The sequence below is a fragment of the Mustela lutreola genome, chromosome 2 (genome assembly GCF_030435805.1).
Source record: "Mustela lutreola isolate mMusLut2 chromosome 2, mMusLut2.pri, whole genome shotgun sequence".
NCBI lineage: Eukaryota > Metazoa > Chordata > Mammalia > Carnivora > Mustelidae > Mustela > Mustela lutreola.
In genome coordinates, this window is record NC_081291.1 from 58,618,927 (window position 1) to 58,643,747 (window position 24,821).

General features: G+C 48.4%; 1 protein-coding gene across 1 annotated transcript in view; it reads left to right on the plus strand.

Moving 5' to 3' along the window:
- The window catches only part of RUVBL1 (RuvB like AAA ATPase 1), a 44,229-nt gene that overhangs the window by 17,638 nt on the left and 1,770 nt on the right, over window positions 1–24,821 (plus strand). The window contains exons 4-9 of the mRNA XM_059161908.1: window positions 2,861–3,012; window positions 6,612–6,701; window positions 7,510–7,659; window positions 9,366–9,429; window positions 10,991–11,189; window positions 20,515–20,617. Coding sequence (XP_059017891.1) covers window positions 2,861–3,012; window positions 6,612–6,701; window positions 7,510–7,659; window positions 9,366–9,429; window positions 10,991–11,189; window positions 20,515–20,617 — 758 coding nt within the window. The remainder of the gene's footprint in view (window positions 1–2,860; window positions 3,013–6,611; window positions 6,702–7,509; window positions 7,660–9,365; window positions 9,430–10,990; window positions 11,190–20,514; window positions 20,618–24,821) is intronic.

Sequence of the window (24,821 nt, forward strand, 5' to 3'; positions counted from 1 at the left end):
TGTGGTGTGGTGTGATGTGGTGTGGCCTGGTGGGAAGAAGCTGGTCTCAGAGCCAAAGACTTGGACTCTAGTCTGGGGTCTACCATGAGGGAGGAAAGGACCCTTGACTCCATCTCTTAGAGCTGACCTCCCTCTGTCAAATCTGTAAAAGGACATAGGAGTGCTGACTCTGGTTGTTTTCACAGGGCTGGGTTGGGATGTCCTGGCCCCTCCTCTCGTCCTCACGATTCCAGTGTAGGATGAAATGAGGCAGTGACGCGTGTGCCCTCTGTAGAATGGGTGGGAAGGCCGCTTGTGCAGGCCGCCACAGTTAGAGGTTTATAGTGTGCGCCTCCTGGTGTGGCCTGCAGCTTTCCTTAAATGTAGGGACTCCTTCTGGATGCATCTTCAACTAGTTTGACTCAAGGATGTTTCCCTCCTTGCCTCTGGGTTGATGGCAAGTACAGTGATTGAAAATTATTTTCTTGGGGCGCCTGGGTGGCTCAGCGAGTTAAGCCTTGGCCTTCGGCTCAGGTCATGATCCCAGGGTCCTGGGATCGAGCCCTGCGTCTTGGGCTCCCTGCTCAGAGGGAAGCCTGCTTCTCCCTCTCCCTCTGCCTGCTGCTCTGCCTGCTTCTGCTCTCTCTCGCTGTCAAATAAATAAATAAAAATATTTTTTAAAAAAGAAAATGATTTTCTTTTGATGTAGAATCCTTGGAAAACAGATTTATTGGCTAACTTACCTGAAATACTTCTGTGGTTTTGGAGAAAAGCATTTTGTGTCCCTTGACACCGAGACTTTGGGAATTTGGGAGAGCTTCTGTGTGCACATGTGTTTTCGGAGAAGCGGTGTTCAGTGGTATACATTTGTTTACTTGTTGTAAGGAAACCTTTACTTACTGTTAATTATCATTGCTTTGTTAGACAAACCCAATCTTCTTTTTGTTATTTTAGCATATTATTAAAGTGTAATATATACGTATGGGTGTGTACACACACACACACAAAACCACAGTCATAGATGTTTAGCTCAATGAGTTTTCATAAAGTCAACACACTCATGTAACCAGCACTGAGATCAAGAGACACTTTAGAACTTGAGAAGCTCCTTAAAAAAAGCACTCCCGAAGCTTCATGTGTCCCCTCCAGTCACTCCTCCCTGTCCCTCTGCACCAGTGAGCAGGGACATGCCTGTGTTTACTTTGGAGGAGTCAGATAGGTTTGATCCAGACTAGACCTTGGTTTTAGGGTTGGGGGTGTTATGGTGGACCTGGGCTGTTGCATCACCTGGCAGCCTTCTTAGAGAGCTCATTACAGAGGATGTGCGGAAGTATCTGTAGACATATTTCTTGGGTGCTAGATGTTCTGCCTGATGACACCTCCCACCCCCTCAAGTAACTTCCTCCATTCATTCAATTACATGTGTGGCTGTTGTTGACAGTCTAGCAGAGCGAGAGTCGGGTTTCCTGAGTGCCAGCAGTCCCATGTATGAGTGCTGGGTAGGAGGCACAGGTTGCCATGGGAGTCATCTGGAGGGTAAAGAAGAAGGTGTGTCAGGCAGGCTTTCTAGAAGGAGTAGGTATTTGGGGGCGCCTGGGTGGCACAGTCTTTTAAGTGTCTGCCTTTGGCTCAGGTCATGATTCTGGGGTCATGGGATCAAGCCCCACTGCTTCTCGCTCTCCCTCTGCCTGCTGCTCCCTCTGCTTGTGCTTTCTCTCTCTGTCAAAGAAAGAAAGAAAGAAAGAAAGGAGTAGGTATTTGAACTGGGGAGTTGGCAAAGCCAAAATGGAGGGAAGTACTTCAGGCAGTGAAAACATTTCATAAAAAGGCACTGAGATCTTGTTCTAAAAATTAATTTCCTGGGACTCCTGGGTGGCTTAGTCAGTTAAGCCACTGCCTTCGGCTCAGGTCATGATCCCAGGATTCTGGGGTCGAGTCCTGCATGGGGCTCCTTGCTCAGCAGGGATCCTGCTTCCCTCTCCGCCTCTGCCTGCCTCTCTGCCTGCTTGTGCACGCTCTCTCTCTCTCTCTCTCTCTCTTTCCACCCCCGAAGAATAAATTAAAAAAAGTTTAAAAAAATCAATTTTCTAATAGTTCTTAGTTTGTCTGACAACATTTATTGAACAGCTAATGTTCTTGATGTTTAGAACAAGGAGAGACATTTGCCTTTGCTGTTAATATTCTAATCTGAAAATTGTGCTTTATTATTGAGGGTTTGCTTTGGAAATTGTGGCCTTGGAAAACTTGTAAAACAACCAACCCATTGCAAATATGGAATGACAAACTGGGTCTTTCTTTGGGTGTGCCCTGAGGGTCAGCCAAAGGCCTGGGGCACCGGGCAGGTCACATATCACTTGCTGTTGGCACGGACCTCTAACTATACCTAGCTTAGGCCTGATTGTGTTGCAAGGATGTGGGTAGTTACTCCATTGGTTTTAAATTTTTTTCGAGAGTCAAAATTGTCAGGAAACGAGGGCATAGAAGGCCACTGCTCTAGTGGAGTAGAAGGGTTTGGGTTCAGAGACTGGGTTAAAGACTAAAGCTGAATTTCATCCCTGTGGAAGTGTAGCTGATGTCAGAAACAAGGATTTGAGCATTTGAGAATGCTAGCTTGTCTCTGTAGTTCTAGATTTGAACCTAGAAAGTCCTTTTGGAAAGTTGAAATACATTTTTTTCCACATTCTGAAGAGCTCCTCCAGGTTACGTTTATGTCTGCAGTGTTTTTCTCCCCAGAGGGATATCCTTGAGTGGGCATTAGTAAGGCTGGTGTCTTGGTGACATGGAAGTTTTGTGGCTAAAAAGGCTATTGAGTAAGGAGAGAGAATGTGAATATGTGAGAGAGAATTGTGCTTCACCAGGGCTCACCTGCCATCTCTTCCAGGGCTGCGGATAAAGGAGACCAAGGAGGTTTATGAAGGTGAAGTCACAGAGCTGACTCCATGTGAGACAGAGAACCCCATGGGAGGGTACGGCAAAACCATTAGCCATGTGATCATAGGACTTAAAACAGCCAAAGGAACCAAGCAGTTGAAAGTGAGTACCTGTGTGTGGACTCTTGTCTTGCCTCAGAATCTCTTGGCACTGTGTGGCCTTGTTCAAGTGATGTAACCTCTCTGTGTCTCACTTTTCTCTGTATGGTCTGGGTGATCATACGTCAGAGGGCTGTTTGGGGATGTTACATGTATTAAGCACTACCTAGAACAGGGTGAGTACACAAGAAGACCCAGTCAGGATAGCTCTTACTTTTCTCATTGACTCCTAGGATGCAGTAAGTTAAAACGTGAGCTGTGTGGCTAGTCTTGTCTACCTTTTGCCATCCTGTATTCCATAATCTGACCATGTATCAAAGGCCCTGGCTCTGTCTCTGAACCTGCGGATTAATGTTCATGCTCACAGAAAGAAGCAGCATTGAGTCATCTGGTAAGAGTTGTAGAACAGATGTCGGATGGACATCCCAAGAGACCAAACACAGAATTCTGACTGCAGTTCCTTTTATGTGTCAGGGCCTAGAAACTTTAGTGGCCTCAGTTGACTCTGCTCAGCCAGAGCTTTGTGGAGAAGCCCTGGTGGTGGCGGTGTGAGAGGTCCTCCATCACCCTCCTCAGACACTTGTCCTGTCAGCCTTGGGTATAGGGGCGCCCAGTGAGGGGAGGAGTGTGGTTTGGAGTGTGCAGCAAAGTCTGAAAGGGATACCAGGCTGTGCTGCTGACACCAGTGTGGCTTTTGGCAGGTGACTTAATCTCTGAGCAATAGTTTCTTTATCCATTAAGTGGGGATAATGATTGCCTATCTTGTAGTGTTCTTAGAAGGATATAGAAGTTGTAGCTTTGGGGTAGCGTCTAGTTATCTGAGAAGTGGTAACTCTTGATGTTATTGTGAGAGCCTTCAGTTAGAGAAACGCCACAATTGGGATTGTAGGCTTTGCCTTATCTATTTATTTATTTATTTTTAAAAAGATTTTATTTATTTATTTGACGGACAGAGATCACAAGTAGGCAGAGAGGCAGGCGGGGGGTGGGGGGGATGCAGGCTTCCTGTTGAGCAAAGAGCCCAATGTGGGGCTCGATCCCAGAACTCTGAGATCATGACCCGAGCCGAAGGCAGAGGCTCAACCCACTGAACCACCCAGGCACCCCTAGGCTTTGCCTTATTTATAATAAACAATATCATAGTAATTATAATAGCATCTCAGCTCTTATTTGCTGGGTGTGCCAGGCCCAGGCTAAGTGCTTTAACAGATATTTAGTCTGTTGTCATGTCTAGCTTTCTACATGTATGTGTGCTGTGTGTGTAATTTCCCTCATGTTCCAGATGAAGGAACCGAGGCCTCATCAGGAGGTTAAGCGCTTATCCTAGGCTTGCACAGCTGGTTAAGTGGCAGAGCGGACTGTCCGAGTCCCAGCCATTATGCTGTCCACCCTCCAACTTGCTGGGGAACCTTTGGGAGTCCGTTGAGTTCTCTGGGCCTCCGTTTGCCCCTCTGCGAACTGTGGTAGACTGGCTATATAATTTCTCCATCTTCACTCTCCTTTTTAAATGTTTTTTTATGGATTTTATGGTTCTTTGATTCTTTAAGGTGGTTTCTTGGTCACTGCTTTATGGAGATCATAAAAATGTCACTTCTTCAGAGGGTCATTTTTCTTTTTCCTAACAGGGTTTCCATCTCAGGAGCTTGCCTCTGCAAATATCTCTTTTAAACCTCCCCCTCATCTCTCCCATTCTGTATTAATTAGATTTCTTGGTAGGATCTGCCGCTTTTCCAGTAATTACATCTTCAGTCAATTCATTTGGGAAATTAACCGATATTAAAATGCTTGAGGAAAAAAAAAGGAATACTCCCCAGTGTAGGAGAGCTGAAGTAAGGCACGCAGTTTACATTCTAGCTCTCCACCGGGATGCTTTGCACACTTTCTTCAAGAAGATAACCTAAGGGAGAAAACGAATTTTTTTTTCTTCCCAAATGAGTACTTCTAGCTACTTTGAGCGTATGTACAAGGTATTTGGACAAACGGAGCTCAGATCCTTGGTGTAGGTATTGAATTGCAAAGGAGAATGATCATACTTGCCATCATTATTGTGTGCCTCAGTCATGCCAGGCCTTACATCAGGGGCTTACCAAGCACTGTTCTCATGCTCTAGGAGGCTGCTGGGCCCTACCCAGCCAATGACACAGAGCCCCGGGTTTACTCTTGTGATTGCTGTCTCTAACAGCTTTTTGAGTTTTAATTTTATTTATTTATTTATTGATTGATTGATTTTTATTTTACAGAAATCACAAGTAGTCAGAGAGGCAGGCAGAGAGGGAGAGGGGGAAGCAGGCTCCCTGCTGAGCAGAGAGCCTGATGCAGGGCTCGGTTCCAGGACCCTGAGATCATGACCTGAGCCGAAGGCAGAGGCCTAACCACTGAGCCACCCAGGTGCCCCTTGAGTTTTAATTTTAAATAAAATTCAACCATCTTGAGCATACAACTCTAGGAATTTTAGTCTGTTTACAGAATGGTACAGGTAGCGCCATGGTCCAATTTTATTTTATTTATTTTAATTTTATTTTTATTTTTTCAATTTTAGAACATTTTCATCACCCCGAAAGAAACCTCCTGCCTGGTGACAGTAGCACCCATTTCCACCCACATGCCTTGTAACCACTGACCACTCTCTGTTTGTATGTGTTTGTCTGTTCTGAACATTTCAGTATCAGCGGAATCATACAGCATGTGTTCTTTCATGTCTGGTTTCTTTCAGTGAGTCCTGAGTTTTTACTTTCTAATTTTGTTTGAGACAAAGCCCAAGTCTTTTTCACATTATAAAATAAATACAAAGTTTGAGAAAAACAGCTCTCCTTGAAGTTTAATGGAAACTTATGTTCAAATCCTGAGTCCTGACAAAAGATGCTGTTTTAGAATATTGAACATGAAAGGTAGCCTGAATTTGGACAACCAGAAGAAAAGCTGTGGTCAAAAATATGCTTCCCTCCTTTCCTGGAGGTATAAGCAGGCAGGCCCTGGGGAGTAGACAGAGATTTGGATCAGAAGGTTTGCTTTGTTTCCCTCTGGATGTTTACACCTGGGTGCTGTTGTACACATGAGGAAACTGAGGCTCAGAGAGCCTTGTCTAAAATCAGAGGACCACCAAGTGCCAGCCACAAAGAGCAAGCAGGTTCCAGTAGGTGCTTCACATGCGGGCAGTTCTACCCCCACCCGAGGTGAGGAGGAGAGGAGCTGAAGTAGGGAGCGCAATCTCAAAAGGGGTCATAGGGCCTGTGATCACGCAGATAGTGCGGACCTCACCCGAAAGCAATCAGAGCCATATTTGTCAGTTTGCAACCTCAGGAGTAAGAGGAAGGAAGATAACAGGTCTTTCCTTGTGTTCCCCTTATGTGCACTCACTCTCCGACTGTCTCTAGGACACACATCCCCAAAGACAGTTGTCTCATATGTCCACACGCACACACATACATATCCACAGATGCACACACGTACCCCACCCCTGCATAGATAAATTTTCTCCATAGTCATCAGCTACCTCAGGTCTCTTGTGGAAAGGGGCCTTACAGCATGTCAGAAATAGGTTCTGTATGTATTATAGTTCCCTGAGTTAAATGTATTTGGGTTTGTTTGTTTTTTTCTTTTAAGCTGGACCCCAGCATTTTTGAAAGTTTGCAGAAAGAACGGGTAGAGGCTGGAGATGTGATCTACATTGAAGCCAACAGTGGGGCCGTGAAGGTAACACCACTCCTGGTTCGCATGAGGAGGCCTAGGTGATGGGGAGTGGGGGGGTAGGGGTGCTATCTTCAGGGGGTATGGGGTATGGGGAGGGGCTGGCGTCTGGTGGGGGTGCTGAGGGAAGGTCAGCAGTTGCCCCTCCATGTTGAATAAAGTTTGCTTTCCCTTTATCTTCATTCTTTAACCTTCTCATGATTAAAACAGACAGTCTGTTCGAAAAATACTAAAAAGCCTGTTTAGAGGGGGAGTACCGGCAGAGAAAGCAGAACAACTGTAGTCATTTTCAAATTGAAGTGTGCAGTGTGTTTAATCTTCCTTTTATCTCTTTGGTATTTTCTTCCCAAGATATATGCATGTGGAAAGGAATGCTGCATTAGTTGGCATTCTTTTTATATCTGATTTTCAGTGTCCTGTACAGTGTTCCTCACTGTTTAATGGATGAGCATAATACTTCATATCATACGATAAATCACCCACCTACAAAAGAGTCTGAACGGCTCCCTCCGTCTCCAGTTAATCTACTGGATTTGCCCTTTATCAGGAATTGCATACAGTTAAAAGAAAGAGAGTGGGGGGAAAGATTCTTGGAGAAAGTATCGGGTGTTTTTCAACTGGGTTTTTGGAGCCCGGTGATGAGCAGATAGCTTCCTTCTCTTGGCAGCAGGGGCGTGGGGTGCACTTGGAGTTTGTCAAGTAGGCTGTCAGGCCTGTGGCTGGGAATGGAGACTTTTATCTCACTTAGCGCTGTGCCATTTGGGGACTTGGCAGCCACCGCTTACCGGGCACTCAGGTTTCTTTCTTTCTGCAGAGGCAGGGCAGGTGTGATACCTACGCCACTGAATTCGACCTTGAAGCTGAAGAGTATGTCCCCTTGCCAAAGGGGGATGTGCACAAGAAGAAAGAAATCATCCAGGATGTGACCTTGCACGACTTGGATGTGGCCAACGCACGGCCGCAGGTACCGCTTTGAGGCCGGCGTGATCTGGCGCACGAGCCCTTTTGTGTGCGCGGAAGCTCTGGGAATGAATTGTCAGTCTTGCTGCTGTTTCTTAGGGCAGACGGTCCTTTTCTATCTGTAATGTTCAGCAATTAACATCGACATGAGCTACGAAGGACTCTTTTGTTCCGACTCAAATGCTCTAGTCACAGATGATTTCATGTGTATTGTTTCTTATCCCAGCCAAGCCTCTGGCCCTGCACTAGCCAGCTTCTTCCGTGGCTTCCCTCCAGCAAGCGGTCTCACGCCTGGGATTCTCTGGGTGTTAACGGTGGAGGGCAGGAGTGTTCTTTGAGCCCTTTGCAGGATTTCTGAAAGCCTGACAAAGCTGTGTCTTTCCCCCTGCTTAGCAAATCTTCAGTGTTTTAGCTCATAGCGGGAGTTGTGTCTGTTCCTTATGCCCACCGGATGGGTCCTTATGCCTTGACTTGGAGAATGTGGGGCAAGTACACTATGACTATGATGTCTCTGCGAGATGTGTGATTGTAAAACCCCAGCTCTCCTCTGCTGCTAGTCCTTCAGTGTGATTTCCTATTCATCCTTAAAGAGTCCATCTCTGCACTAGCAGGGAATAGGCTTTATAACCGAAAAGTTGATTCCTGGGTGTTTCGCTGCTTAGAGCCCTGGCCAGAGGATTGCTGAAGAATCATTTTGGAGACAATAGGTCCCTCGTGTGTGAAATTGCTGTCCCCAAGCCAGCCTCCTGGGAGCCTTCACCTTGGTTAGATTCAGGGATTGTGTCACTCCGACACTAATTAGCTCGGCTGTTTAGTCGCTTGGTGTCCCTGGGTTTTGTGTGATTTAGGGCGCTCTGGTTTTGAGTTTCCTCCTCTGTGAAGCAGGCCTAATAGTTCCTACCCTGCAGCATCAGATATTGTAGGTTCTCAGGAAACACTCACTACATTTTACAACTGAGCTTTTAGTGAGCACCTCCACCTCTGTCTCCAGGCCTGGCCAGAATGGGCTGACGAAATGCTAGGCAGGTGACAGAACAGCCCCTCTTGTGGACCACACTGGGAGGGGCCGGCGGGAGGGCGTGGTGGGTGGTGAGCATGTTAGCAACCAGCCATCCTGCAGGGTCAGCTTCCTGACCACGCTCTAGGCCAGGACTTACTGAAAGTGACTGTGCAGTCAAGTCTAGAGAGGGGAGGCGTGGGAACACAGATAAGTTGCTTCCTGCAACAGTCCATTCGTCCCCTTGGGAACCAGAGCATTGGCAGAGGGTAGGCGTTGGATGCCCCATGAGGGCATTTGACCTGAGCTCTCATGGGGGCAACTGGAGCTTCCCGGAAAAGAGACCGTGCTTCCTGGCAGGCGGACTAGAATGCAGAAGCACTGAATCGTACAAGAGCACGGGTGTTCAGAGAAGAGTATGGTCCTGTGTGCTAATCAGGGAATTTGGGATCTGAAGAGGGTACGGGCTGGAGGAGATTGGGGCAGGCCTCACAGAGCTGGGACTTCCCATGAAGAAATTGTGCTCCTTCTTATAGGCCAAGGGGAGCCTCTTAAAAATTCCTCTGTGTTTAGAAGCTCCTCACGCTTTCCCGTGAGGGTATCTGGGGCCTCCATACCCAGGAGCCCGTGTCCGGTGACATTGATGGTGGCAGTAAAACTTCTGCAGCTGCCTCAGAAAGCAGAACTGACTCTGTGAATCTTCTGTTTTGCAGGGGGGACAAGACATCCTGTCTATGATGGGCCAGCTAATGAAGCCGAAGAAGACAGAAATCACAGGTAAGAGAAATAGCAAGGCCTGTGAGCAAAAACCAGAACCTAGGGCCCTGGATTCTGATGTACCGTGTAAGGCTTTTCCGGGCCTGAGGAAATGCCTTGGGACCGGTTCTTTCTCCCTTGTCATTCGGAGCCTGAGTTCCCCCTTGCAGTCTGCGGCTGCTTTAGGCTGCTCTCGGTAGAGCATACCGTGTGCCATCTGGCCTGGATGCTGGCACACCCTCTTAAGTGCATTCAGTATCCTTGCTCTCTTCTTTGAAGATGGAGGCTGTCGCAATCTCTGGTCCCTTCGAGGTCTTGGAAACGGGGATGGTGTCACTCCGGCTGTGCAGGATGGTTCCTGCCAGGCACTCCCAAGCACAGTAAGCCCCACGGACTCAGTCCTAGGTTCCCTCACCCTGCAGCTGCAAGGCCGCTCGCAGCCTGCCTGGCTCAGCCACCTGGGCACCTCCCAGAGTCTGGCAGGAATGTTGCTGCTTCCTTGTGGGCCTTGAGTGTACCCTGCTTCTCTTCCCAATGGCTACATCTGTCTTTTTTCGAAGCCCCACCTATAGCTCTGTCACTTTAAAATGTGAGACATTAAAGCCTCTGTTGTCTGTTCCATGTGAGGCAGTGGCGTGATCTGAGACCTTTCTAGTAGAGTTGCCAAGAGCAGTTTCTGTGTTTCCACCATGACCTCCTCTTTTGTGCATCCCAGCCTCCTGGTTGTGGGAGATGCAGCAGCAGGTCCTTGTGCTCTGTGTTTGGGAGCAGCTCCCTCTCGTGGAAGTGCAGGGGCCGGCTCGGAGAACGCGAACGGTGACCTTAGCTGTAACTCTTGAGACAACCATCCCTCTAGAGCTCTGAGGTTGGACCTTTCCTCAAAACCTGCATTCCTCGGGGTGCATGGGTGGCTCAGTGGGTTAAGCCACAGCCTTTGGCTCGGGTCATGATCTCAGGGTCCTGGGATTGAGTCCCATATCGGGCTCTCTGCTCAGCAGGGGGCCTGCTTCCCTTCCTCTCTCTCTGCCTGCTTGTGATCTCTGTCAAATTAAAAAAAAAAATAAACCTGCATTCCTCACAGGCTGCTTTCCGGAAAGGATTCTGTGCGCACCTGATTCCTCTATCTAGGCACTTGATTGAAAGTTAATTAACCTAAGCTTTGTCCTAGCTGAGTGCAGAATAGGACAATTTACATAGAAAAACTCATTTCACGCAGGGCTCCCCAACTTCTTGTCTCTGGGATGTGGCAGGGCCCTGGGTGGGTGGGTGTGAGTAATAAGGCAAAGTGCAGAGTGACCAGGGGATGCACGCCTCTGCGAAGACACGCAAAACTGTAAAAGCCATTTGAGGGCTTAACAGAACCTGTTGGCAAAGGAGGCTGCCAGTTCTGTGACTTCTCCGTGGTGATTATCCCCATTTTCAGATCATGATACTGAAGTGAGTATGTAACCTGCCTGGGGTCATATAGTTAGCAGTTAAGTGGGCCCCAAACTTGGCTTCGGATCAATTGGGCTGGGGGAAGAGGAGAAGAGGTGACTGCTTCCCCACCTGACCTTGCCTGTGTCTTCTTACTGTCTCCTAGACAAACTTCGAGGGGAAATTAACAAGGTGGTGAATAAGTACATTGATCAGGGCATCGCTGAGCTGGTTCCAGGTGTACTCTTTGTCGATGAGGTCCACATGTTGGACATCGAGTGCTTCACCTACCTGCACCGGGCCCTGGAATCTTCTATCGCCCCCATCGTCATCTTTGCATCCAACCGAGGCAACTGTGTCATCAGGTAGGGTGGCTCCCTGCTGGCTGTGGGGCTTTTCCGCCTTCCATCTGGATTCATGTTTTCCTCTGGGATCACTTTCAACCCATAATGTCATGGGTCAGGATGGAGGTGAAGGGAGATCATGTTCATTCTGAGAGCAACCCGCCAAAGTGGCTTGTCTTCACAGGCAGTTCATGCATCAGTCACATTCCATCATGGCCACCAAAGGCAACAGTCACCTGTTAACTAAATATGAGGGCCTCCTGCATGGTTTCTGGGGTTAACATTGTGGTGTGATTTGGTCATTCCGTTGGAATGAGCAAAGGCAAGGTCAGATAGGCTGGTCTAGAGTGACCTTACGTATATGAATTTCTGTCCTCATATTAGCTGTGGGGGGTAAGTATTCGTGGCTTTGTGTTTTAGATGAAGAAACAATGGCAGAATAACTCCTGGTCATAAAGATCGGCTGAGGACCTGGAGCCTTCTGATAATGAAAGCAGTAACAAAACCAGGATTTTCTGTCCCAGACTTTCCTGGAGCCACACTGGTGCCTGCCCCTTCCCCCACTAGTACCCCCCTTAGGCCTGCCTTCGGGAAGGGTAGATATTGAGGCCTGGAAGGCCCATGCCTGCATGATGCTCAAGGTCAGAGGACTTTCTTGAGATTCTTTTTCTCCTGAGTACTCTGCAAACGAGCAGGTGAGCCTCAGACAACACACTATCTTCCGAGCTCTCAAGGGCCCCGTCCTTGGTTGTTTTCTCACTCTTCTGATTTTTTGTGCTCCTGTTTGAATGCTGGGGCCTGGTCCCGACAGTGCTGGGGCATGAAGCGGGGTGGCGAGAAGCCCTTTTCAAGCCTGCCAGGGAGCAGTGGAGAACAGAGCCCTATTCTACACTGGGTGCTCCTGGCAGTAGGGGTGGTAGGAATCTAGAAAGAGACCCTAAGGCCCATGGGTATTTCAGCACAGAGCTGGAGTCAGACCAAGTTAGGAACCCAAATTGCTGATTCACCTAGACTGGCCTCTGAATGATGGTGGGTTGTATCCAGGACTTTAGCTGGCTCTTGACAGGGCTTTGTTTCCATTAATTGTTCCAGAGCTGTGCTGCTGGCTCAGGGGCAGCTTACCTCTCAGGTGATTGCTCTGGCAGAGAATTAGGATTTGCTTACATGGTTCAAGTTCCTGTGGAAGCAGCTTGTAGTCACTCTTTGAATTCCTGTATTGGTGTCTTGACAAGACCATCATCCCAGGTGTTTTCTGCATTCTTGGGGAGAAGGCAGCTTGTTCCAGGGCCAGGCCAGCCGTTGGTGAGAGGAGCTGGCTGCCTGGGCAGCCTCTGGAATCCTGGTTTGTGGCCTGGTGCCTCGCGAGCCTGGCACCCCTGTCGCATAGACCCTAGAGCTTTGCTGGACTTGTGCTTGCTTTGGTCCGGCCCGGCTTCAGTCTGGAGTTAATGAAAGGCTTAGCCTGGGCCGATGGCACCCCCTGCTGGGGAGGTCTGCTAACAGGCTCCTCTCTCTCACACATCACCCAGCCCAGCAGATGCCCATGGAGCCTGGCATCTTCTGACAGGAGCAGACTCTTAGGACTCAGAGTACCTTCTCTCAGACCCGTCCCACCCAGGACAAAGTACCCAGGAAGGTGGTTCTCAACTTAGGACATGCTCAGAGGGGATGGAGCTCTGGTCCGCCCGAAACCTGGGAAACGTGACCCCAGCATCCCCAGACAGAGTTCACTGAGGGCTACTGGGGGCTCTGGCTGCCCACGGCTGCCAGACTGCAGTCACCCCAGTGGGAGGAAGGTGCTCAGAGTGTGGCACTTTCTGCAGTTCTGTTGAAGCAACCAGGATCGGGGCATCTGCTCTAGATGAGGGTTTTGGTGCAAAGCCCTGGAGCAGGTAGGGATTTTGTTGTAGTGCTGAGAGTGATGTGCAGTTAGCAACAGTAGAAATAAGAGCCAGCATATACTGAGTTGGTCCTTCTTTGCACCTTTTTTTTTTTTAAGATTGTATTTATTTATTTGACAGAGATCACAAGCAGGCAGAATAGCAGGCAGATGAAGGGGGCGGAGGGATCCAGCTCCCTGCTGAGCAGAGAGCCCAATTCGGGGCTTGATCCCAGAACCCTGGGATCATGACCTGAGCTGAAGGCAGAGGCTTTCACCCACTGAGCCACCCAGGCGCCCCATTCTTTGCACCTTCTGTGCACACTGCTGGTCACATCTCAACTTACTGAGGAAGGCATTGGTGTTCTCACTGTTCAGATGAGGATACTGAGGCTCCACCATGATGCGGGACTTGGCCAAGGTCATACAGCTCAGCAATAAGGCTGGGATTTGAATCTAAGGTGTTGGACTTCAGAGCCAATGCTCCCAACAAGATGTGAAGTGATGACATTTCTGGAATATTGGCATAGTTTGGGCAACATCTGACTTGCTTCCCGATAGACTTTACTTCTGGAGGGAACTGTTGACCTTCCTTGCCCTTCAAAACTGTATCTGACCTTCAGAGCTCGAAAGAAAAGGGAAGAGGAGGGAGGGAGTTCTCTGTAACTGAGGGCTTTCTCTATGCCCAAAACGGTCCACAGCACTCTACATAGGTTACCCCATGTAATCTCAAGCATCCTGACGATTCTGTAGGCAGGTGACCTTATTTCCAGGGAGGTGGAAATAAGGTCACACAGGAGGTGACGTGAATGGGCCACAAGTCTGAGGGTCGGCTGACTCCAAATTTCCTGCCGCCCCGGTTCTCCTGCACTGTTTCTTGATGGTGTGGGGGATGGAGGGGGGTTGAGCTGGTGCAGGTCTGTGAAAGTGCAAATTGCCCCCTCTTCCTCTAGGTCTTGTTTCCTTGTGCACAGGAGAGAGGGAGGCTATTCCTGCAGGAGCACCTTGAGGCCTCAGGCTCCTCCTGGGCACTCCTGGGCGCCCTCCCTTGCCGCCCTAAGAAGGCCCTTCTGTGCCAGGACCCTCAGCCATTAAATGAGAGCCCAGCCTTGGTCCCAGCTCCCCAGACTTGGGAGGTCGTCTTCTCCTGTGGGGAATAGCTCCTGGGGTTAAGGAGTCTGCAGGAGTTTCTCTCCACAAGTCACAGTGTTGCACCAAAGAGCAAAACTTAAGAAACAGTGTGGTCTCCACTCAATGTGTTCTGAGTCAGAAGATGATACATTTGAAGAAAACAGCTTAATGGATATAGAATTCACATACCCTATTATTCACCCATCTAAAGTGTACAGTTCAGAGTTTTTTTTGTTTAGTCACAAAGTTACCCAGACATCACCACTATCCATTTTAGAACATTTTTGTCACGCCAGAAAGAAATCCTTCATCCATCAACAGTGATCCTGCTGCCACACCTCACCCCCAGCTGGTTTCCCCCACGCTCCCTCCCCACAGCCCCCAGCAACCATTCATCTAGTTTCTCTATGCATTTGCCTTCCCCAGACAGTTCATATAAACAGCTCCGCACATCCTGTGCTCTTTGGTGCCTGGCTTCTTTCATGGAGCATAGTGTTTTCAAGGTCCATCCGTGTCATAACCCGTGTCAGCCTTTGTGGGTTTTTAAGGCTACGTAGTATTCCAAAATGGAACGTTTAGTCGTACATTGACTATTTTCTTAGTTGATGGACGTTGGGTGATTGGGTTGTTTCTCTCTGTGGCTGTTATGAATACTCTTGCCTGAACATCTGTGTACAACTTTTTATGTAGACTGTGTTTTTAATTTTTGGGGGGGACATACCTATCAGTAGAATTACTGGGTTAGATGGGAACTCCTTTTAACCTTTCAAGGAACAGCCGGACAATTCTCCACAGTGGCTTCACTCTTCTCGCCAGCAGTGCCTGAGGGGTCGCTTTCTCCACATCCTAGATGACACTTAGTCTTTTACAGTCTGGCCTTTACACCAGTCTTTTACAGTCTGGCCTTCCAAGCGGTGTGATGTGGTAACCCACTGTAGTTTTGACTGGCATCTGGCTGTTGAGTTTGAGTATCTTTTCATGTGTTTTCAGCCATTTGCATATCTTCTTGGGAGAATTGTCTGTTATTATCATTTGCCCATTTTTTGTTGTTGTTCGGGTTGTCTTTTTTTTTTTTTTTCGGGTTGTCTTTTTATTAGCGAATTCTTTGTGTATTCTGGATACTAGACCTGTAGTAGGTGTATGATTTGCAAATATATCCTCCCATCCTGTGGGTGGTTTTTTCAGTTTTTTCATGTTTTGATGCAGTCCAGTTTTCCTGTTATTTCTTTGGGTGCTTGTGTGTTTTGGTCTCATATCTGAGAAACCTTTTAAATATCACAGATATTTAGATCTGTGATCTCCTCTACGAGTTCTGTAGTTTTAGCCCTTACATTTAGGTTAATGATTATTTGTGTCAGTTTTGTGTGTAGTATAAGAAGTGTGTCCAGCTTCATTCCTTTGCATGTAGATGTCTGGCTGTCTCGGGACCACTTGTTCGTCACTGAATCTCCCTGGCAGCCTCCTCAGAAAAGCAAATGGTTTCCTTCTTAGCTCTCTGCCCAGGTCCACTGTGTCTCCTGTCATCAGAAAAGCTTTGTGGTGTCTGTGTTCCTGCAGCCACAGAGTTATATAAAGAAGCAGTCAGGCAGTGATTCTCAGCTGGCGATACTCTGACTTGTCATGACTTTGGATGCTGCTGGCTTCTGGTGGGTTGAGGCCAGAGGGGCTGCTGAATATCTTGTACAATGCACAGGAGCAGCCCCTACAAAAATTAATTGGTCTACAATGTCCAAAGTGTCAGCAGGTGAGCCCTGAGTTGTAGTAGTAAGATAGAGGCATTCACAGATGAGTCAGCCCTTTGGACCGGTAGGTGTAGCTGTAGGATGCATTTCTAGATACGCGGTGACCTTGTTCTGCAGGGAGGCCATGTTGGATTCCCAGGAGAATTAGGCCTGTGACGTCGAAGCACAAAACTGCATCTATGGAAGAGGCAAGACATTAACACAGTCTGAGCAATTGTCAAATGGCCTGTTGGGCTGACACCAGAGCTGGAAAGGAGCCTCTGGGTACAAGAACGAATCTGCAGTTTTAACCAAAATGTAATTATTACAGTTTATTATTGGTGATATGACAATTACGGCAGCCTCATTAGGCAGTGAGGGCTCTGCAACGAGAGCTCCTTCTGGGCTCACCACCCATGCAGGCAGCACTGGTAGAGAGGGGCTTCCATTCCCTCGCCCACTTAGCAAGTGATGTGACAGACCCTTATGTGGGACTTTTGCAGAAAAGAATCCCAGAAACCATTTTTTACTAATATGTTTCCTAAAAGAAACTTTGTACCTAATATTCAAAGCTTGGACAAATGTTTCAGCTTTAATTCCTGAAGAATGCTTGGTGCTCTTTTTTTTTTTTTTTTCTCAAAGATTTTTCTTATTTGTTTGACAGAGAGAGAGCACAAGTAGGCAGAGAAGCAGGCTGTCACTGAGCAGAGAGCCCAATGTGGGGCTCAATCCCAGGACCCTGAGGTCATGACCTGAGCCGAAGGCAGAGGCTGAACCAACTGAGCCACCCTAGGCGCCCTGCTTGGCACTCTTTTTTTTTTTTTTTTTTTTTTAAAGATTTTTATTTATTTGTTTATTTGAGAGAGAGACAGTGAGAGAGAACATGAGCGAGGAGGTCAGAGAGAGAAGCAGACTCCCTGTGGAGTTGGGAGCCCGATGCGGGACTTGATCCCGGGAGTCCGGGATCATGACCTGAGCCGAAGGCAGTTGTCCAACCAACTGAGCCACCCAGGTGTCCCCTTGCTTGGCACTCTTTAAGTGGAACTTTTTGTTTAAATTTTTAGTTTTGTGTATTCAAAACCACGAGAATTTTTTCTTTTTCTTGTTTTTTTTTTTCTTGCATAAAAAGGGGAATATCAAATTAAATTTAATAAGAAAATCAGAAATTATCTAAAAAAAAAAAAAAAAAAACTGGAGCAGATAAGCTCCAGAAAAAGAGTCTTGGTGAATGACTTTATTGGGAAGGTTGGAGAAAAATGAAGATGCCCTTTAGCTTAAGAATTTGTAGGTTAAGGCACCTGGGTGGCTCAGTTCGTTGAGTGTCTGCCTTCGGCTTGGGTCATGAACCCAGGGTCCTAGGATCAAGCCCCCCATCAGGCTCCCTGCTCAGTGGACAGTCTGCTTTTCCCTCTCCCTCTGCTGCTCCCCCTGCTTGTGCTCTCTCTTCGTGCACTCTCTCTCCCTCTCTCTAATAAAAAAAAAAGAATTTGTAGGTTATCTGCAAATCAGCTCATTTCAGGAGTAGAAGAATCCTTGGTTCTTAATATAAAAATTTATGCAGTTTTCTCTTTTGAGTGTCTTCTGTACTTAAGGAGGCAATCATTACAAACTCTCCTGTGTCCCCTGCACGATAAATTCTTTGTTCCAGCCAACTTTCAGTGGAGGGGCAGCTTGTGCAACACCATCTGCCTGGACAAAGAGCATTGCAGTATTCCATTTTGTTGATTCACCTATCTCTTCGCATGTGTCCTCATTAATTTCTGTGGTAGTCACAGTCTCTCCCACATCTCTTAATACCACATTTAAATGTTGATGAGAAGCATATAATCTGTCTCAAAGCTCTGTGTTGCTTCTCATCTTCCCAAAAGTTCACTCATCCAGGCTGATACATTTCTAGATGCGCGGTGACCTTGTTCTGCAGGCAGAACCAGGGAGAGATCCAGGGACTGCTCGTGGAGACCCAGGGACTGCTCTGCGGTGCTGGTGGTTTGCTGCTGCTCCACTTGTCTGCCATGGTTCAAGCCCCCATGAGAGATTTTGACATTTGATTAGATGTACTTCATTTTTCTTCTAACCTTTTCTTCTTCTTTTTAAGAATTTTCTTTTCTTTTTTTTTAAAGATTTTATTTATTTATTGGGGGGGGGGCAGACTCCCTGCTGAGCAGGGAGCCTGTTGTGAGACTTGAGCCCAGCACCCCAGGACCCCAGGATCATGACCTGACCCACAGGCAGACCCTTAACCTTTTTTCCTTTAGACTTTTTATTTTTGTTATTACAACTGAATCGAAGATGATTTACCATGAGTGTTACAGAGTTTGGGATATTTAACATGGCATAGTTGAGATCTTGTAAAGAATTCTCCAGAGAAATTCCGAGTAGAACTTAAAAAAACCAAACTTGCCACCTAAACAGAATTAGATACCTGAAAATCAATTGTCATTTTCAAAGGTTATTTTGAATACGAAGTTGAATGTGAAGATCGTAAGCCTCCCAAACACTGAGAGTTGAATCATGATAGAATTTAATCTTTATAATTCTTCCTTGTTATTTTGGAAATATTTTTTGATGGGTGAGATTTGTTTTCTCTGAAGTTTATATTTACTACTAGTCTATTTCCCTGTTTATTTTTAAAGGTCTTAATTGTTTTTTCATGTTAGATGTAACAATTACTCATTAAATGTTTTTATTTTAAGCGTTTTATTCTTCCTTTGAATTGTTATTATTTTGGGAAAATTTCTGTAATGGAATTTGCAGTTTGAGTTCTTTTTAAGTATACACCTGTCTTGAAAATGTTCCTGTCTCTGCAAACACTGTACCTGTTAAGCAGTGAGTCCAGGCTTCCCCTTTCCCAAGTCCTCAGTAACCTTCACTGTACTCTGTGCCTATGAATTTTCTTTTGCTCGCTATTCCCCCAGAGGAATCCTGCAACATCTGCCCTCTTATGACGGGCTTCTTTCACTTAGCACGCTGTTGTCGTGTGCCTCCAAGCGTTTTAGGCCTGTGATAGTATACATTTACACTTCAACTCACTGGCTAAAATTTCATCAGCTAGATTTCTTTACTGAAGTTATATTTCTTGAAAGCTCACTTATATCTGAAACTGAATATTCTGATAATATTAACAACTAAACCCAAAAGACCTGCCTTGTTCTGTGTTCTACTGATGAGTTACGATGGTAGACTGTGCAGTCTGGGATAAGTTCAGGAATGCTAGAGTCAGTGCTGACATCGAGTGGCTGCCGCCATGACTCCCGGAGGCTGGGACAGGCGCGCCTTAGTGTATTGGGCTTCAGACACAGCGGCTGAAGCTGGCCTCATGTGCTGCCAGCTCTGCTCGGCACATGTCCTCTTGAGTAGCTGGTGTTTCGTGGCCTCTTAGGTTGGAAGGGCTCCCTCCTGGGCCACCCTTCTTATGACTTGGCTAAGGATTCGAGAGAAAAACAGGCACAAAGTATATGATTAGACAGTTCCCAAAAAGAAAGAAAATAATTAATGGATATAAGGGAAACATTGAAATGATTCATTAGTAATCAAGGAAATGTAAATTCAAACAAAGTGTCACCCTTTCTTTTTCTAAACCCTTAAAGCAGCAAAATCCTTAAGAATTAGCATACCCGGTGCCAGCTACAGTGCACTGAGATCAGATTACTCGTGTAGCCGCGGATTCTTTCAGACGTATGCAGGATTATAGCAGGCACTCAGAGTTGCTGAGGAAATGTTCATGGCTGTATGCATGAAATTTTTTATCAGACATCATTAATAATGGCAACAGTTGGAAACTACCTAAATGCCCAATGGTTTGGGTTACAGAAAATACTCGATAGGTTATTTATTTATATATTTTTAAGATTTTATTTGAGCGATAGTGAGAGAGAGCATGTGCACGCACGAGCAGTTGGGAGGGGCAGAGGCAGAGGGGAGAAGCAGACTCTCTAGGGAGCAGGGAGTCCAATGTGGGGATATGGGGTTCGATCCCAGGACCCTGGGATCACAGCTTGAGCCCAAGGCAGATACTTAACTGACTGAGCTACCCAGGTGCCCCCTTTATGGGTTATTAAGACTGAAGCAACATGGACAAAAGCAAAACAAAAAACCAAAAACTACACACTTAATGTGACTTAATAAGGGCATCTCTATGAAAATTTGGTAAATATCTATAAGACTTTTATTTATTTATTTTTAAGATTTTATTTATTTATTCGACAGACAGAGATCACAAGTAGGCAGAGAGGCAGGCGGGGGGAGGGGAAGAAGGCTCCCCGCTGAGCAGAGAGCCCGATGCGGGGCTCGATCCCAGGACCCAGAGATCATGACCTGAGCCCAAGGCAGAGGCTTAACCCACTGAGCCACCCAGGCGCCCCTATATGAGTATTTTAAATAGGATTTTAGGTGGCCTTTTTTCCCTCTTTCCCCAATTTCCTGTTGTTTTGATATTTGCTACAATAATGAAGTTGCTATTGGTGCCATCTGAATGTTAGTTGGTTCACTCTATGGTCATGGGTCGACTGAGGATGTGAATTGCCTACCTTGTCATGGTGAGTACCTCAGCTATGTCTCCAGTCTCGTTTCTGGTCTCAGAGAGGCCTGGGTGATGTGATCATTCTGGCCCTTGCAGGGGTACTGAGGACATCACCTCTCCTCATGGCATCCCCCTTGACCTTCTGGACCGTGTGATGATCATCCGGACCATGCTGTACACCCCACAGGAAATGAAACAGGTGAGGCTCCCTTTCAGCCCTTCTCTCTTCCCCCCTCATCTGCTCCTAGCATTCCCCGATGGTCTGCAGAAAGGTCTGCATGCAGCAGACCTGGCTCCCGCCACCGTCCTGGCACTTAGCTGCTGGCCTTAGGCAAATTGCAGTACTCCGGGGCTTCAGTCCTCCCATCTGGAAGATGGGTGGGCTGAGACTGTGTCTCAGGTGTCCCAAAACCTTAGCCATCTGTGGGTCCTTGCCCTTGTCTTTGCTACTCTAGCCATTCTGAGAAACTTCAGGAAAGGGACTGTGAAAAAATCAGCTTGATGACAGCCATTAGGGAGGCCACCAGCTGTAGGACAGAGGCAGTAAGATATGATTTAGTGATCACAGGGCTTGTCTGCTGAGTAGGCAAAGCCAAGTGCTCCATCCCACCAGGACCCACAGCAGGCTGGCTCCGACAGGGCACAGAACCTGGAGCAGGGTGAGAGCCTGTCTGCTGCAACCAGTGTGATTAGTGGTGGGTTTCCTGGGGGCTGTGGAGGCCATAGAGATGATGGTGACACAGGGTCCCAGCTTAGAGGGGCATCTGGAAGTGGTAGTCCCAAAACCAACCTATAAGAGGCTGAAGGAGGTATACCTGACACAGAGCATATGCTCAGAATTCTCTGTGATCTAAATTTGTGTTAGGCCTGAGGGTGGGAGATGACAGGTGTCTGTGGTCAGGCCTTACCCCAAAAGGGCTCTGTCCCAGCTTTCCCCATAGGGTTCGTCTCTTGCTTGATCTGGATTTGGAGTACCATGTGCCCAGGTGCTTTACAGTTTGATTTCTACTCCCCTTCCTGGTACTGCCAGGTAGTCCTGGATCCCCACTCTTCCTGTGGATGGCTCAGTCCCTGAGTGGCAAGTCCTGGGTGCAGAGCCCAGGCCACATGCCCAGCAGTGGGTTGTGCCCTGGGTTGGTGTCCCCTGGGGCAGCACTGCCATGCTGTTGCCCTGCCCGTCCTTGTGCCGGAGGGTCTCGCTGCCGGCACGGGTCTCTCACTGTGGGCTCCATGTGGCCACAGACCAGGTGGACCAGGGCTGCACTAATGTCTCAGCGGGCCCTGCCGGCACCCTCGCCTCTCACAGAGTGCAGGCCCTCTTTGTTGGATGTCATGCTGGGCCTGTGGACACACTTAGCCAGCAGGATTCCATTCGATCCCCAGTACCTGTGAGTTGGGAGAGCTGTTATCACTGTCATTCTTAAAGATGAGGATGCAGACACCGAGGCCCACTTGTCTGCCCAAGTTTGTAAAGCTTATCAATGGCCAGTAAGTGACAGGACTGACAAACTGGGGCCCAGGCTGCCTGGTCCGGAAGTCCATGTTCTTCATCACTGCGCCACCAGCTCCCACCTGCTAGAAATAGCTAATTTGTGGGGGGGACTCCCTGTGGCAGTTTGTCTGCAGGGCCTTTCCTTTTGGAGCTCTGAGGGCCTCTCCTAGGCACTCCTTGGTGGCCCCCCTGCTCACTGTGGCCCCCCAGCCTGGCCCCTTGGACGTTTGTTGACCAGCACCTGCCAAGTGCCATGGTGATATAGGGAGCTGGAGACCGCCAGAGTGGTAGTAGTGCAGCGTGGCCGCGGGCACGTTTGGGACGGAGTGTCCATGACTGGGGCCCCGTCACCAGATTGTGGTCTCCGGCTCCTGGGTGAAAACTGGATGGAAGGCAAGGCATTCGCTGAACAGAAGCCGAGGCAGAAGCAAAGGAAAAGTTGATCGCCGCCCCAATCCTTACTGTGGGGACAAGAGCCCCGTGTTATCCTGCCAGGAGAGGCAGCCCCACCTGCTCGAGGTGCTTCGTGGCCGAGTGACTTTAGCCATTGGCGCACCTTTGTGATCCTTGGCCTTCTTGATCCTCCAGAAGGTCTGCTTTCTCTTTTCCAGGTTGTTATGAGGACTAAGTGACAGTAACTGAGGGAGGGGACTGGGCTGGCGGTCCTTTGTCCCAGTGCAGTTATTACAGCTACTAATGGCTTATAGGTTTTCACTGTCACCCTCTGGGGGCCTTACAGCAGCTCCCAGTAAGCAGGCTTTGAGGCTCCCGAACAGCAAGGGTCCTGTGGTCACAGATAAGCTGCGGAGCTGGGACCCCGCGCAGAGCCAGTTCACCTTTGTTGCCTCCATTCAACCCTGGAATACTGGGTCGGAGCTGTCCTGGAATGTTCCGTGCTGTGCCTCTGGCTCCTGGGCTGGTTCCCTTCTTGGCGGAGTCAGGAGGGCCTCTTCAGGCTTTCTCTTGAGTGAGCAGAGGTCAGACCAGCTGCCAGGACGCACATTGCTTTGTTCTGGTGGGTTCAAGGTATAACCTCAGCATTTTTACTTAGCCTGGGTAGGTTTTTAAAGAAACAAAGTAAATATAACTTGTGTACTCTGCCATCAGTACCGACACCCTCATAAACTATCCCTGCAGGTTATTAAATGATTAAAGATCTAATTTATGAACTGTCCGTTTCTGAGCAGTCTGAAGCAGAAGCTCTTGGGATTGCTCTGACCTGCTCGCTCTCTCTCTCTCTCTCTCTCTCTCGAGCAGCCCTGACATTCCTGAAGCCCGACTTTGAATGCTGTACAACTTGCTGAAGGCCAGATGCTCTGGGCTGAAGCTCTCCCCTTCAGTATCACTGAATGTACTCCCCTCAGTAATACTGAAGGCTTCCTGATTCAGTATTTGCATCTCCCTAGAGTTTCTGAAGGCCGCCCCCCTGCCCCCGCCCCGGGACATTTTTCTTGGCAGGACCAGGAGGCTTCGTTAATCCCCAGCTGTCAGGGAAAAGCCCTTTTCTGTTAGAGCCCAAACCTGCCTGGCTCTGGCTGTCGTGGTCACAGGCCTCCTGCAGCTGGAGTCAGAAGCAGGGATCCCTCATTCTGCTCCGTTCTGCGCGATCCTTACACCCATCCTGTAACTTTCCTCTTCTAAGCGGCATTTAGCTTTATCCCCTAGATGGTGGAGCTCCTCACGCACAACAGAGTCTTTCGCTGGAGGTCAGATGCCAGCAGCCCACTGGCTGAATGAGTTCTGTGTAGCCAGTGCTGTGATTGTGAATGACTCAAACAAGTTGCCAACGTTTAGAAATTGGGACGTTTCATACAGAAGTCTAAGTTTGGAGTCTCTTTGGACCGAATGAAACCTCCCTATGACTATCTGCCCTCTGCCTTGGTGGCACCAGCAGCCGGCAGCAGACAGGCCACCTTCCCTGGCTTGCGCGGCCCCTGGCCTGGTCCAGTTCTTTGGGACCCGGCTTTGCTCAGGAGCACGACTTTTCCCAATCACGGCAGCTGACCTGCAAGGTGCCCTCACCGGAGTTCCCAGGCGCTGAGCTGCCAGCAGGTCTCTGCCCCAGAGCCACAGGCCGGGTGTGAGGAGTCCCGCTCCTAAACCGCCCCTCCCTCTCTGCCCCTTGCAAGGCTTTAACCGAGGGCTCAGTCTTTCCCATTTCCTATGCCTCTACCTCGGCTGTTTTTATGGCTTTAATTTAAACAAGGGCTTCTTGATATCTTGTTTACGAAGCTGCCAAAGTGAAAAATTCCTGTATTATATGAGGCTCGAAGTCCTCGAGTTATCTCAGCTCCCCAACACACAACATCATTATCCCAGCTGCCCCTTATCACTCAGCACCGGCGCGCCCGCAGGATCCCGGGGCCGCGTGTGTTACCGCCGCCCCGCCGCCGGCCCGCCTCCCCTCCAGCTTCCCCAGGATCCTCACACCACAGCGGGCGTCAGCCTTTCTGTGAGAGATTAGATATCTCCCAGTGATGTTATGAGGGCTGGTAAATCTTTAAAAGTAACTTTTTTGATTTATTTAACCATTGTATTTATCAAGCAAATAAAAAATGTCTCTTCCTGCCTGAGTGCTCATATAGGTGGTGGTGCCCACCCTGGGGAGGAAGGTTAGAGCCCTGGAGGGAGGCAGGTTTCCGAGGGGCCTGTGTTCTCCAGATCCTGGGACTGCATCAGGGAGGATGGAGAGACAGGAGCTGAGCCCCCTGGTGCACACCTCCTTGGGGTACCAGCCGCCGTCTAGGCAGTGCCAGCCCCAGCTGTGAACTCTTCACAAGGGCTGTGGGGTGGCTTGCGCCCCGAGGTGTGCCAGGCCAGCAGCCCCAGGTGAAGGCCAGCTCTCTCCCCCTCCAGAGGTTTGGGCCTCTTTGGCATTGGTGGTGCGGGACAAGACATATGGGAGAAGGTC